Consider the following 16,643-nt stretch of genomic DNA (forward strand, 5'->3'; position numbering starts at 1 on the left):
AATTGTTACTGTATATTGCGGATACATTTATTGATATTTTTACAGCATGTATAATAATAACTTACAACCCTCTACCTCTTAGGGCTCAATCCAATTTGGTGGGAGTTTGCGAATGTGAGTTTGATACATGAAACTCGCATACAGTACATTGCACGAATGCGCACATCAAAGAAATTAGAGTTCCAATAATAAATACCAATTTGCAGTAGTCGCAGTAAGGTTGCGCAAAATGCGACCTATGAGAAGTGCATGAAAGAGTGGGGAAACCATCCTAGGCCATCAAAAAGAGGCAACTGAATTACCAGGACCATATCTAAGGCTGTTAGTAGCCATATGGAAAGTACTGGAGGTTCTTAAAAGGTGTCAAATGGCTAATTTATACACGTTTTATTCATGGTGGAAAAATGATAGCGAGCAAGTGTTTTTCAGCAAATTAAAGTCTTAACAGAATTTGGGGTATAGAAAAATGTCTGCAAAATATTTTTCAGCATTTTTATACAGGTTTGGAGAGTTGTAATAAACTCTTTTTAGCCTCCCATCTGCAAGTTCAAAAATGCCTCTCCCATCAATGCAACACCTCCACATACCTGTCCCACACCATTTACACCTCCACATATCTATCCCACACCATGTACACCTCCACATTCCTGTCCCACACCATGTACACTTACACATATCTATCCCACACCATGTACACCTCCACATACCTGTCCCACACCATGTACACCTCCACATATCTATCCCACACCATGTACACCTCCACATACCTGTCCCACACCATTTACACCTCCACATATCTATCCCACACCATGTACACCTCCACATTCCTGTCCCACACCATGTACACCTCCACATATCTGTCCTTACATCATTTACACCTCCACATACCTGTCCCACATCAGTTACACCTCCACTTACCTGTCCCACATCAGTTACACCTCCACATACCTGTCCCACATCATTTACACCTCCACATACCTGTCCTTACATCATTTACACCTCTACATACCTATCCTTGCATCATTTACACCTCCACATATCTATCCCACATCATTTACACCTCCGCATACTTGTCCCACATCATGTACACCTCCACATACCTGTCCTTACATAATTTACAATTCCACATACCTCTCCCACACCATGTACACCTCCACATATCTATCCCACATCATTTACACCTCCACATATCTATCCCACATCATTTACAACTCCACACCATGTACACCTCCACATATCTATCCCACACCATGTACACCTACACATATCTGTCCCACAAAATGTACACCTCCACATATCTGTCCCACATCATTTACACCTCCACATATCTGTCCCACACAATGTACACCTCCCCATATCTGTCCCACACCATGTACACCTCCACATATCTATCCCACATCCTTTACACCTCCACATATCTGTCCTTACAGCATTTACACCTCCACATACCTGTTCTACATCATTTACACCTCCGCATACCTGTCCTTACATCATTTATAGCTCCACATACCTGTCCCACATCATTTACACCTCCACATATCTGTCCTTACATCATTTACGCCTCCACATACCTGTCCTTACATCATTTACACCTCTACATACCTATCCTTGCATCATTTACACCTCCACATATCTATCCCACATCATTTACACCTCCGCATACTTGTCCCACATCATGTACACCTCCACATACCTGTCCTTACATAATTTACAATTCCACATACCTCTCCCACACCATGTACACCTCCACATATCGATCCCACATCATTTACACCTCCACATATCTATCCCACATCATTTACAACTTCACACCATGTACACCTCCACATATCTATCCCACACCATGTACACCTACACATATCTGTCCCACAAAATGTACACCTCCACATATCTGTCCCACATCATTTACACCTCCACATATCTGTCCCACACAATGTACACCTCCCCATATCTGTCCCACACCATGTACACCTCCACATATCTATCCCACATCCTTTACACCTCCACATACCTGTCCTATACCATGTACATCTCCACATATCTGTCCCACACCATGTACACCTTCACATATCTATCCAACATCATTTACACCTTTACATACTTGCCCCACATAATTTACACCTCCACATAATTGTCCCACATAATTTACATCTCCACATACCTGTCCCACATCATTTACACCTCCGCATATCTATCCCAGATCATTTACACCTCCACATATCTGTCCCACACCATGTACACTTCCACATATCTATCCCACACCATGTACACCTCCACATATCTGTTCCACACCATGTACAGCTCCACATATCTGTCCCATACCATGTACACCTCCACATATCTGTCCCACATCATTTACACCTCCACATACCTGTCCCACATAATTTACATCTCCACATACCAGTTCCCTATCATTTACACCTTCACATATATGTCCCACATCAATTACAACTCCACATACCTGTCCCAAATCACTTACACCTCCATATACTTTTCTCACATCATATACACCTCCACATACCTGTCCCTCATAATTTACACCACAGCATACCTGTCCCACATCATTTACACCTCCACGTACCTGCCCCACATCATTTACACCTCCACATACATGTCCCACATCATTTACACCTCCACGTACCTGCCCCACATCATTTACACCTCCACATACATGTCCCACATCATTTACACCTCCACATACCTGTCCCACATCATTTACACCTGCACATATCTGTCCCACACCATGTACACCTCCACATACCTATCCCACATAATTTACACCTCTACATATCTGTTCACACCATGTACACTTCCTCATATCTATCCCACACCATGTACACCTCCACATATCTGTTCCACACCATGTACACCTCCACATATCTGTCCCACACCATGTACACCTCCACATATTTGTCCCAGATCATTTACACCTCCACATATCTGTCCCAGACCATGTACACCTCCACATACCTGTCCCACATAATTTACATCTCCACATACCTGTTCCCTATCATTTACACCTTTACATATATGTCCCACATCAATTACACCTCCACATACCTGTCCCACATCATTTACAACTCCACATACCTGTCCCACATCATTTAAAGCTCCATATACTTTTCTCACATCATATACACCACGGCATACCTGTCCCACATCATTTACCCCTCCACGTACCTGCCCCACATCATTTACACCTCCACATACATGTCCCACATCATTTACACCTCCACGTACCTGCCCTACATCATTTACACCTCCACATACATGTCCCACATCATTTATACCTCCACATACCTGTCCCACATCATTTACACCTCCACATACCTGTCCCACATCATTTAAAGCTCCACATACTTTTCTCACATCATATACACCTCCACATACCTGTCCCACATAATTTACACCACTGCATATCTGTCCCACATCATTTACACCTCCACGTACCTGCCCCACATCATTTACACTGCCACATACATGTCCCACATCATTTACACCTCCACATACCTGTCCCACATCATTTACACCTCCACATACCTGTTCCACATCATTTACACCATGGCATACCTGGCCCACATCATTTACACCTCCACATACCTGTCCCACATCATTTACACCTCCACATACCTGCCCCATATCATTTACACCTCCACATACCTGTCCTTACATCATTTACACCTCCACATACCTGTCTCACATCATATAACCCATTATTGAGCTTTTTAGAAAAATTAATCTGAAAACTGACATATCTTTCTTGGCCAAATTTTGGTATTTAAACCTCGCCAAGTGAATAATTATTAATTGGGTGGTGTGTACCAGAGGTTCTGCACTGTGGCCCTGATTCAGAGCCGGACGCTCTAATAGAGCGCTCGCTCTGAATCAGGGCAGTCCTTCTTCATTTGTAGAGTGGCCTCCTGGCCACTCGTATAGCTGTGGGTGACCACCCACAGCTATAGCGAGCGGCCATGAAGATGGTCGCGATGGTCAAGACCATCGCGACCATCGGGCTTGCGACGAGACCCTTGTGGTAGGGTCTCGTTACAGCAAGCACTGGAGTGCTTTTGGCTCTATCAGAGCGAGCGGGTCTGAATTAGGCCCTGTGTTCTCACATGTTTAGCTTAAAATAAAGATTTTACCTACCTTTTCATCTGCTCAGGAAGGTGTGAACAAAAAAACATGAATTTACTCAGAAAAAGCCATGCGAGTTTGGAATTGATTACAAATTGAATTCATAGTGCAACTTCGCCATGAGAACGGCTCGCAGAACCCAACTCACACCTAATTGGATTGACCCCTTTGAGTTTTATAAATGATCTATAAACAGGGGAGTTTTTTGTAGTCAGTGTTACTCTGCTCAGTGCTCCCAGATGCATTTTTTCCACTTATGATATCTTTAGTAGCAACGTGTTGTTTATTGTCAGTCTTTTCCCCCTTGTAGATTATTTATATCATTCAATTTCAAATAAACTGGGTTATTGGGAAGAGATGGTAACATTTAAATATATTTTGTTCTGTCCATTATATTTTACTGCCCCTTTTGTCAGTTAATAATGCATATACAGTAATTTCTCACACAAATCCATAAATTAATTGTCAAGGCCGAGTTAATGATTTAATAGATGATATTCCTTGTAATAAATTCTATCCCCAGGACTTTGACCTTATTTTGATATGATGTTAACAAACTAATAATATTATACTATTGCACAAAAGTAGCTGACAAGCAGTACACATTTTAATTAACTAGAACAATATCATAAGTTATAAACAGTTTTATTATATTTGTTTAATTTTAACTTAACTGTGAGATAGAGAATTGATTTCAGTTAGTTAGTTAGTTGTCTGATTACTAAGCAGTGTTAGGAGACAGAGTGAAAAGTGATAAGAAAGTGGTAAGGTTCCAGCCAATCAGCTCCCAACTGTCATCTCACAGGCTCTGTTTGAAAAATGACAGTTGGGAGCTGACTGACATCTTATCACTTTCTTATCACTTTTCACTCTGTCTCCTAACACGGCTTAGTAAATAGACCCCTCTGTTAATTAGCTAAATAGCAACTTACCTAGTTATTTAGCTACATTACGACTTAGCTACTTAGTGAGTGAGTGAGTTAGTTTGCTAAATAGCAACTTAGTTATTTAGCTACATTACGACCTAGCTACGTACCGTAGCTAGGTCGTAATGTAGCTAAATAACTAAGTTACATCATTCATTAGTTAGTTACTTCGTTCATTAGTTAGATGGTTGAATAATACACTGGCCAACTTAAACCTTTCTTAAATTCTTAAATACACCACTGATTGCAATGTACCTGTAACAATTAAAAAGAACAAACCCAAAATAGATGTTTTAGATTTATGTATGGATGGGGGATATAAAATTACCATAAGTACTTTTATATTATTAGTACATAGTAATATTATTTCTACCATGTGCCATAATCCTAGATGGAATAGCAACATATAACACTTTCATCAGCCTTGGGAGGAGATGTATCAAGCCTTGGAGAGATAAAGTGGAGAAATTGCTCCATCCCCAGAATCCAGAGGGTTTCTACAAAATGACACAGACAAAGTACAGATGCCCCACAAAGGCTGGACTTATAAATACAGTTAGCATGTTTTCTGAAGTTGTTATTTTGAGCACTTGTATCTATGATGGGACTTAACTCTAGTAAAAGGAAGACAACTGTTTACACAGGCCATTATTTTATCTCAGATGTTGATTTAACAGGGAAGACATCTAGGTCCCTGTTTACTAGCGAGTTTTATCACCAACACGAGTGATAAATGTCACTGTGTATGATAAATGATGATCCAGTCAATCAGCTCCCAACTGTAATTTTTCTAACAATTGACAGTTGGGAGCTGATTGGCTGGAGCACCATTTATCATACACAGTGAAATTTATCACTCGTTTTGGTGATAAAACTTGTTAGTAAATGAGGCCCATAGTATGGATTGAATAAGTTTACTTATGTGTTAAAACAATACAATTAGGACTAATCCAAACACTGTATAAGCATAAATAAATAAGTAATAAATACATAATAATTTATCATGCAGATCGCAGAGAGTGACTTCGGGGGTATAATCATTACTACCAGTGCCACTGCTATGGGGAATTTCACAGGGTTCTATCCTACAGTACAGTATCTCCCTTGGTTTTTGCAGTATACATGCTACCACTGGGTGAATTAATCAGACGTCATGGCATGGTCTACCACTATGCAGATGATACACAACTGTACCTGTCCTTTGCTCCAGGTACTGAGAACCCAATAACAACTCTAAGTGGCTGTCAAGCTGAGCACCAGGAGCTGATGAGTGCCAGTTGGCTGCGACTGAATCCTAAAACAGAGATCCTTATGATAATCGCTAAGCATCAAAGGACGAAACTACAGTATACCAACCAACTGGACCTACGCTTGGGGGTTCAGCGTTTAAAAACACGGAACTTGTATGGAATCTTGGTGCTGTCTCGGATTGTGGCTTCACACTTAAATATCATGGGCTGTATTCAATTAGCGGTGAAAACTGACGTTTTTTCGCCATTGTCGAAAACGCCCGTTTTCGACAAAAAAACAGCGACATTTTCGCTAAAAAACAGGTGAAAACGGCAACAGGCAAAAAAAAATGGAGAAAAGTTTTCTCCATTGCAGACCAGGCAAAAAAAGCAAAATCCCTATGTTTGGCTAAAAATGTGGGGATTTCTTTCAGAACCCTTTGGACAATCCCCCCTAATGATAAATTACCAGGAAATTTTTTTTTAAGTTGCGTACTTTGCAGAAAAATGGCTGTGAAAATTGTGGCTGAAAAAAAAAAAAAATTGTGCAAGCAATATCGCCGCACCGGGTGCAGGGCCCCGTGGGCAGCACCTTCTCTGCCCCACGGCACCTGGAACAGCACCCTGCAGCCACGAGTGCTACTGCAGATCAACGCAGAATGTCCAAGGAATGCTCAGGACAGACACTTTGAAGCCTGTGGAGCTGCTTGGAGCGTCCTTAGGTTGCTCTACTTATCGGAGGCAGTTGCAGAGCTGACATGACTGATCCTGCCCATGCTTCTGTGTTTGTTTATGTATACACAGATCCAGGCATCACTGATCTTCCTGATCCAGGCCTGCATCTGTCAGCCGCTAACGCCCGCTACCTTCCCCGGATCCTGCAGCCCGCACCACCGCTAACGCCTGCACCGCCGCCGCTAATGCCCGCTATCTGTACCGGGTCCCAGCAGCACCTAACGTCCGCTATTTCCCCCTCCCCCGGGTACTAGCTGCAGCTAATGCCCGCTTCCTTCCCCTGAGTCCCACTGCCGCTACCGCTCACAAAGGACAGCCATCTTGGTGCACCCAAGTGAAGCCACTTTGAGTAACACCCCCCCTGCTGGAGGCACCTACTTCGCTGCGCAACAAGTTGAAGCTTCCTATCTGTATAATGGTGCATTTGTGAGGTAGTAGTTTAAAAACTGTAACTTTCTAATTTACCTGAACCCTAAAAGGACCTACCCTGGAACAATAGCTACCTAACAAAACAAACCCCAAGTCTGAATTCGCCCCCTGTACCCTGACTTATGTCTTCCCAAAAATCCCACATAGAGAACAGCACAAAAATGGTCCTAACTTAGTGTGTCAGAAAAGAAGTGACATTTGGAACTTTGGCATGCAGCACCGAGTGACAGTTCTACCCGTCCATGCCAAATTTCAGCTTGGATACTCCAATAGCTTTTGAGGTGTAGCCCCTTAAACACTATGACCCCCCCCCCTCAGGAATTCTCTATGGGAGAATTCCATTTTCTTCGATTCAGCATTAATATAAGGGCATGACTGTGCCCTTATAATATGTTAACGAATAGATGAAAGTACAGTATGACATCACACCTTACCTGTATTGTTGTTTTTGTGGTCAAAATGTGCAGTTGTGCTTGCCAAACCATTCGTTCGAATCCATCCTTCATATGTCATGCCACATAAATCTGTCTCAAAATTACATCTTTCATATAGGGAGCCTATTTAAAAATAAAGACATTATGAATTATTTGGGAGAAAGAAAATGTAATATGTAAATTCCACTAGTGAACTGATAATTTCTACTTAACCATTATTACAAACATTAACATATTTTTTTTTGTCTTTTAATTAGTCTTTTTAATGTTTTACATTTTAAATTAGGCCACTTTTTATTTCTTTTTAGGACAAAAGTGCATGCGTGTTTTCTGATATCAGTCAGTCATGGTATTGTTCAATGCATAATTTTGCCTTAGTGAAAGTGGAAGGGAATCAGTATGATTTACCACCGGCCGCATGGTTCTAATCCCAACAGCGGCAGCCCGGCAGTGGTGAAAATCCTGATCTTTCTGTTTGGTAAGTATCGCTAACCTAATTCCTCCCCTAACCCTAACTCTCCTTTAGGGGTGCCTAACCCTAACCTCCCCCCCAAGTGCCTAACCCTAGCCCCACTCTAAGTGCCTAAACCTAACCCCCCCTTCCCCACAGCCTAACCCTAAGTCTCCCGGGAGGGGTGCCTAACCCTAACCTCCCCCGAGGGTGCCTAACCCCCCCCTTCCCCTAGCCTAACCCTAACCCTCCCGGGGGGGTGCCTAACCCTAAGTCCCCTCAGGGAGCCCCGTACTAAACCTCCCCCCACCTCGGCTTTCCGCGCCCGGCACCTGGCTTACCCTTGATCGGTATGCCAGGTGTCGGGTTCCCGGAATAGGTCTAATGACAGGTGTTGGGATTTCGACGCCTGTAATTAGTACCTTGCCAGGATTAGACAGTCGGGAAGCCGGTGGTCGGGATTTCGTCCATTGGCTTCCCGACTGCTTCCCAGTGGAAGATGGCAGAATTTATCATGGACAGGCAAACTGAAACCTTTCTGAAGAAAACTGACACAACTAGACAACATATTGTTTTAATCAATTACCAGATGCAAAACTTTGGGGGTGATTCAGCAAAGGACGGACGCAGGAGCTATCGCAGCTGCTAACATGTTAGCAGCTGCGATAGCTGTAATATGGTAATGCAGCAGGAGGCCTCACACCCCCTGTATGCATTACTTATCTGAGCTGCGTCCCAGGAAGCAGCAACGGATAATCTGCAATCACATCGGCCGGCTGAGTGACCAATGGGGTCACGCAAGCCGGCTGCAGATACAACAAAGAGGCCAGGAAATCTCTCCATCAGCCAATGGAGCTCCTGGCCTCTTCCCCTCCCCCCAACGGCGGCAACACGCCACAGTTTTGGGAAACTGAGGCCGTCGAAACAAACGGCAGCAAATTGTCATTGACAGTATGCTGCCGCTCTGCCTGCGATCATGCAGGAGTACTGCATGATCACATGGGCAGGACGGGCCCGGCGCCTACGCAGATTCCCAACCATCGGGAATCTGCGTTCAGCAGTGCAATTACGTGTTTTGTTCCCAAACAGATATTGCTGAAAACTGATCATTTACACACCACCAACTGCTAGTACAGCTAATCACAGCAGTGGTGCAACAGGTCCTCCGAGGGGCGGTGGAGCCACGTCATTGGAGTATGCTGCGGCATTTAGAGAACAGCCCAGAGAGAGAAGAAGAAGTATCAAAGCTTCTAAAGAGGACATGTAGAGAAGTTACTCATAGCAAGTTGCAACCAATCAGCTTTTAGCTATCATTCTATGAAATGATAGCTAGAAGCTAATTGGTTGTTATAAGTAACTTCTCTACCTGTCCTCTTTAGAAGGGCTGAAATATCTCCACCTTAAACACAGAATAGCACATTTGATAGGGCATATGTGGAGGACATGAGAAAAAGCTGCACAAGATCATGGACCACAGCAAGAGAAAAGAAACTACACTGACACATGCTTAATTTAGGACTATAAACTAACAGCGGCAAAACGGAGCACAACATAGAGCACAACCACAGTACGAACAGAAAAAAAATTAGACTGTGTTATTAATCTCTACCCAGAGCATACTGCATCTCCCATCCCAATTCTGACAGATTCTCAGGGGTATGTTCACTAAAGTGCAGGTGTGGAGATGTTGTCCATAGCAACAAATCAGTTTCTAGCTATTATCTTCTAGAAGGTGCTAGATAAATGATGTAGAATCGGATTGGTTGCTATGGGCAAAACCTTCACTTCTAAAAACCCGCACTTTAGTAAATATACCCATCAGACTCAGAAATAGTTGTTGGAGTGTGCTTTTGGTGGATCAAGGTGTGCCCTGATTTTATTTTTTATAATGTAGTAGGTATCCTGCTGACTTAGTAAGGTGGATCTCATTGTCACTATCCATAGGTCTAGATTAAAGAAAATTGCAAACTGCACACAGGAGTGAGATGAGAACTCCAATAGGACTATGTTTATTAAGGATGTTAAGAGGCACTAATGTATGGCAATGTGGCCCCTTATTCAACTACTAAATATCGGGGGCACACTAACTATTTAAATTGTAACACCAATGGCGTAACAATGGTTGTAATTAAATAGTTTTACAACAAAATATTACAAATAATTATAAAACAGTGCAATAAAAATGTGAAGCACATTGATTATTATAAACTAGCTGGAATACCTGGCGTTACCCGTGTTGAAGAATGGACCTTGAAGTAAATCTGCAGCCTTAATTTTTTACATTGTCCTCACCTATTACCCCATTCCATTGATCCTGAAAGGACCCCATTGTTTGCTAACATGGTGTTAGCCATGAAAATGACCAATCTATACATTTATATATGCTTGGTGGAGATTAGTAACTGTCTGTGCAGGTGCAGTGTGACAGTTGATCCTCCAACAGCCTGCCCCCCACTGGTACACAACAGCCTGTGCCTTCGGATCAGTGCAGTTTTAGGCACTGGAAGACATCCTGAGCAAACTTGCTTAAAGAAAAAATGTAAAATCAGAGACTCCATGGCCTACTTGATGGGCACCATGTAGACCTCAATGGCCATGACAAACTTCAAACATAGAAAATAGAGATAGAAAGTACTCTCTTTGTTTTAGGGGTACAAGTTGTACCTAAATTGTAATTAAAATATAACCTTTATTAATTATTATTAAAATCTAAATATTACATAGGATGATCCAGGATACAACATACAACATATATTTAGAAAAAAGCTAAATTGTATATAAGACCCAATTTTGGCCTTAAAAATAGATTGTGCCAGTGGTCAGCTTAATCTAATGCTGTTAAGGGATACAGTGGGTATCCTTGAATCATGAGATCCACTTGGTCAATTTTAAAGATTATGATCACAATGTACCAAGGTGAAATATTTTGGAATTATGGGCCTCATTCAGACCCACTCGCAAGCGGCTGTCCGCTCGCAAGTGGGTCGATGGTGTGCACTGCGCATGCGCACGATGGAGGGAGCTCCGTCGTGCGCATGCGCCAGACGCGACGAGCGAAGGACTTTCCTTCACTCGTTGGGTCAGATCAAAGGGGGCGTGCTGTCGATGTTGATTGACAGCACGCCCCCTTTGGTGGGCGTGCCGGGGGCGTGCCTGCCAGACGGAGGCGTTCCCAAGGGAACGCCTACCGTCAGAAGCCGGCTCTAATAGAGCCAAAATCACTCCAGGGCTTGTGGTCGAAAACCCCGACCACAGGCTTCTGGTCGCACTGGCGATGGTCGCGATGGTCAAGACCATCGCGACCATCATCCTGCACGCTCGTATGTGCTGTGGGTGGTGACCCACAGCTATACGAGCGTCCAGGAGGACGCTCCATTTTTATGGAGGACGGCCCTCATTCAGAGCGAGCGCTCTGCTCAGAGCGTCTGGCTCTGAATGAGGGCCTATATTCATTGGATTACAGTGACACCATCCCTTGATATATATATATATATATAGATATATATATATATATATATGGGCAAATTCCAACCGCAAAACATCAAGAAAACTGCCGTTAGATATAAATTAGCTGTCTCACAAAGCAAGTTCGTCAATATTTCAATACACTGATATTAAAGAATAAATGATAAGTAACACCATTCAGATAATAAATAGCATCATTCTGATATTATTTAAGTTTATAATGACAAGTTGCATGCTTTATCGGTAATAATTATGAGCTGTATGTCACAAACAGAAGGTGGAAAATAAGTTACATTGGTATCGATAATACACATTGAATTAGGTGACAATCACAATTAATCAAGGTGTGGCACAAAATTGGTTTAGTGATTATTAGCAATCATCATAGATTACAAATAGACATTTCAATCACTATCCGTGCCTTTCAGAATCACAATGCTCATTAATAAACAACTTTGTACACAGTTTCAGGATTTAAAGATACAGACTTAAATAATGCTGTATAATGAGACAAGAATGTAGTTGGCTATGTCAGGGCCGCCATCAGGGGGGGACTGTCGGGACTACTGTCCCGGGCCCGGACACTCCAACAGAAAAAGGGGGCCCGGACGGCTCCTACCACCTGCCCGCTGCCGCTACTTTGGATGAATGGGGCCAATTAACCCACCCCTGCTTCCTGGTCCTCAAGGTGAAAGGAGCCCGCCGCCCGCTGCAAACAAGGTGCCTGTCCGCCCCTTCTGCCGATGTAACTTTATTGTACATTGAGGCAGACGGTGAGCTCCTTATTATCCAGCGTGCGTGACATCATTACGTCACCGCGCTCTAATGAAGAAGAGAGGAGCCGCGCCATCACCAGCCTGGACCTGGAGCAAAGGCATGGGGTAATATTAATATGCTGCCTGGCTGGGGGAGAAGGGGGCTGCAAGAACACTGTACAGGGCTGGAGAGACAGAGCATAACCAACAAACTATATATATACTGGTGTGATGCTACCCATAGGAGAAGTACGGTGGTCTATATTCTATATATATATATATATATATATATATATATATATATATATAGACCACCGTACTTCTCCTATGGGTAGCAACACACCAGTATGGAAAAGAAAAGGTGGCACTCTCAGCGATGGGGATCAAACGGTGTTTAAATAAGCAAAACATGGGTACAAAAAACGGTCAATGTTTCAAGGCAATAAAGCCTTTTTATCAGGACTGTACCTGCAATATGTGTATATATATATATATATATATATATATATATATAAAATTAGGTGTGTGTTTATATATATATATATATATATAATGTGTTAGTGCGTGTGTGTCTGTGCATATATACTAATATATATATATATATATACACACTAACACATTATATAAACACATATATATATATATATATATATTATAATATGTGTGTGTGTACTAGGCACATATGCTGCATGTGCAGATGCAGTTGTGTACCGATATACAGGCCCGTAAGCAGGGGTATGCGGCTGGTGTAGCCACACAGGGCGGGATCACCTGGGGGTGGTATTAAGTATCCATGCTTTGTGGGGAGGAGGGCCCTGCCCTGCCTATTTTGTCAGTCCCGGGCCCCACAATTTCTGATTGCAACCCTGGGCTATGTTATCATGTCAGGAAAAAGAGAGGGAGGAACGTATTAGCAGGTACCACTCACTGAAAGCAAGGGGACAGGTGGCTGCTGTGTCCCATGTACGTATGGTAGGGAATGGGACATAAGTGGATCCTCCACATTACTATGAGGGTATAGAAATAGTAAGGGGCATCTGGTTTTCCCTTCACGTTGACACACTGTGAGTCTGATAATTCAGTGCAGGGTCACTGATGGGCCAGAGGAAAAAATGAAAGTGCCAGATTGGTGCACTGGGAATAGAGAGATGGCGCAGGGGCGTATCTATAATGGGTGCAGGGTGGGCGGGTCCAGGGGGGCCCACACCGCACACCCTGCACCCATAGGTAATTATACTTACCTCTCCGACGATTCCTGATGTGCTGCTCCACAGCGCCGGACCAGCACTCTAGAGCAGCAAATGCTCAATGGGAAAATGGCGGTGGCCATTTTCCCAGTGATCTGCGCATGAACAAAAAAGATGTCCCCGGGAAAGTAGGCACGGACACCATTTTCCCGGAGACCCATGCATGCGCTGTACATTCTGGCATGAAGCCATAATCTACAGCGCTCAGTGCCACTGAGCCATCGTCAGAGAGGAGGGGGCCCAAACGGAGGCTACACACAGTCCCCCTCCTCTCGTAAAACAGCCCTGAGGGGGCGTAAGGGTGTCTGTAGATGCTACTGCCCAATATGTGAGGTAAACCCCAGTGAATATCTGGTAGGCAATCACCGGCACCCCAGCACCCCTAGAAGAGAAAAAACTGGGAGTCAGCTGGTCCACGTATGTCACTCTCAGCCCACTGTTATGAATTTGCAGCGCAGTGGGAACATTAATGAGGTGACGTGGGCAGCGCTTCCCTGAAAGGATACCTGATCATGAGTAATGTGTAGCGGTGGCTGTGTCCTAGCTGGAGTCTCCCAATGCGCACCGGAGGCTCCCTGCAAGACGCGCGTTTCACCGTATAATGATGGTTTTTTTCAATTGAGCTCAATCCTGTATAATATTTAGAATTTAATAATAATTAATAAAGGTTATATTTTAACTACAATTTAGGTAGAAATTGTGCCCCTAAAGCAAAGAGAGTACTTTCTTTCTCTATTTTCTATGTTCAATTTTACTCTCATGAGTGCACTTCCACACAAATTCATTCTGGTAATTGAATACTCTCTCAAAATACTCAACTGTGGAGCACTTATACCTTAAAACCATATATTTTCTCTTAATTTTGGCACCAGTGCTTAGGGTATCCCATTTACCCCCCTTCCCCCATTTTATGGAAACTTCAAACATAATCCTGGTCAAACTACACCACCATGCCAAAGTTGGTGGAGCTAGGTACAAAACTCTGGCCATGCATAAAGGACAAACAGACAAACACACACACACTTTCTCGTTTATTATATAGATTACAGAAAAGAAACAAGGATTAAACAAAATAAACTGAAATAATTATTTCTATTAAAGAAATTGGTACTTAATTGATCCATCTAACCTCATATTTGGGAGCAGTTCTGTGACACTACCGTTGAGAAGAAAGGGAAAGGCACAATTAACAAAAATTGACTTTTCTTCATGCTGCATTAAATCGTGTTACGAAAAGTGCCAAGCTTTACAGGATTATGCTAAAAAAACAATTACAGATTGAGTCAAAGTTCTAATTGTTAATTAAATTGTAATATTAAACAAGTTGCGTTAATTTTGTAACCCATCAGACCAACAAAGTTTAGATAGCAAAGGTGCTTAATGAAATGTAGGACATGTTTTTTTAAATTCAAATTGTACTTTATTTGTTAAATAAACACGCTGCTGTTAGACATCGTACTATGGTTCCACAGTTTGTGCTTACAGTATGTATGCTCTCCATAATATAAAAACCTGTGGAAGTGGTTCTCTTACTTAATGGCCCTAGAGATACTCAAAAATGTTTTATAATGAATCTCCAACCAGTTCCCCAGACAAATTAAAAAATTTGTACGATAGACAAAAAATGTGGGCGCAATTGAAACTGGTTTATAAAATGTTTAAGCTTGCAGTATATGGGTTTATTGTATACAGGGGTGCAGAGTGGTAACAGGAGCAGGCACTAATTACCCATTCCAGGCCCTGTTGGAGGGCCCCAGTGGGGAATCGTACTGGCTACTGAAGAAAACAAATGTAAAAAAAACCCTGCGCTTAGTATTTTACTGTAATTTTGTTTTTCTTTCAGAGGGGACATGGCCATGCTCCCACACTTGGCTATGCGCTCTTAATACCAGGGCCCTATGGATATTTTAACTGTCCTGATTGTATAATATTTTTAATGATTTCCAATTACAACTTCAAGCTTTGAACTGAAACACAGTAACTTTGTTGTTTGAATTCAACATTTTTTAAAATACTATAAAAGTAGCCGGAATTGGTATGTAATGCCGGCAGTCGGGATGCCTCCTGTCAAAATGCCGGCATCGGCATCCCAATGGTTGGTATCCAGACAGGGGTCGGTAATTATACTTACCCTCCACCTTCTCCCCCTAACCCTCCCTTCTTGTAGCCTAACCCTCTCCACCCCACACGCTAATCCTTCCAGTTAGTGCCTAATCCTGTCTCCCCCCTTCGTGCCTAAACCTCCTAACACTGCTCCCCAGTGGTGCCTAACCCTAATCCCCCCAGGGGTGCCTAACAGTAACCTCTCCCACCAAAAACTAACGCTAACCCCGCTATGCTACCTAAACCTAACACCTCCATGCGGCTAACAGCTAAGACGCCCCCTTGCTTACCTTGTTTGGGCTGGAATCTTGTCTGTATTCTGGCGTCGGGATTAAGATAGGCGTCGGTATTTCAACTCCTATCTTAAGTCCTGTGTCGGGCTTCCACCGTCGGGATTCAGACAGCTGGCATGCCGTCCACCGCTATGGTAACTACATCCCAAGTGGCCACTAACCCTTGATTGGGCAGAAAAACCAATGTATTATACTTTTTTTTTTTATTATTATTTTATCTGCGAGCCGTAACTTCAGTTCAAAATAGGTAAAAAAAAAATCTACAGCATTGTTCTCAAACAAAAAATAATACTTTTGATATTTCAAGATTGATTCAAGCTCATTAAACTGACTTGAATTGTTCAAGCATCAGTAACTAGTGTCAGGAAAAAGTGTCATGTTCCTGTGTCAGTTTGAGGTGTGCACCAGGTTTAACTATAGAAAAGGCTGATGTTCTGCTCCA

At 42.8% G+C, this 16,643-nt stretch overlaps 1 protein-coding gene across 1 annotated transcript in view; it reads right to left on the reverse strand.

Moving 5' to 3' along the window:
* The window catches only part of MALRD1 (MAM and LDL receptor class A domain containing 1), a 612,799-nt gene extending 604,818 nt beyond the window's left edge, over positions 1–7,981 (reverse strand). Inside the window, exon 1 of the mRNA XM_088478591.1 lies at positions 7,888–7,981. Within this exon, the coding sequence (XP_088334717.1) occupies positions 7,888–7,966 (79 nt within the window). The 5' untranslated portion in view covers positions 7,967–7,981. The remainder of the gene's footprint in view (positions 1–7,887) is intronic.
* Positions 7,982–16,643: the final 8,662 nt, after the last annotated feature.

The sequence above is a fragment of the Taudactylus pleione genome, unplaced genomic scaffold (assembly GCF_031769625.1).
Source record: "Taudactylus pleione unplaced genomic scaffold, aTauple2 ptg000216l, whole genome shotgun sequence".
NCBI classification, from domain to species: Eukaryota; Metazoa; Chordata; class Amphibia; order Anura; family Myobatrachidae; genus Taudactylus; species Taudactylus pleione.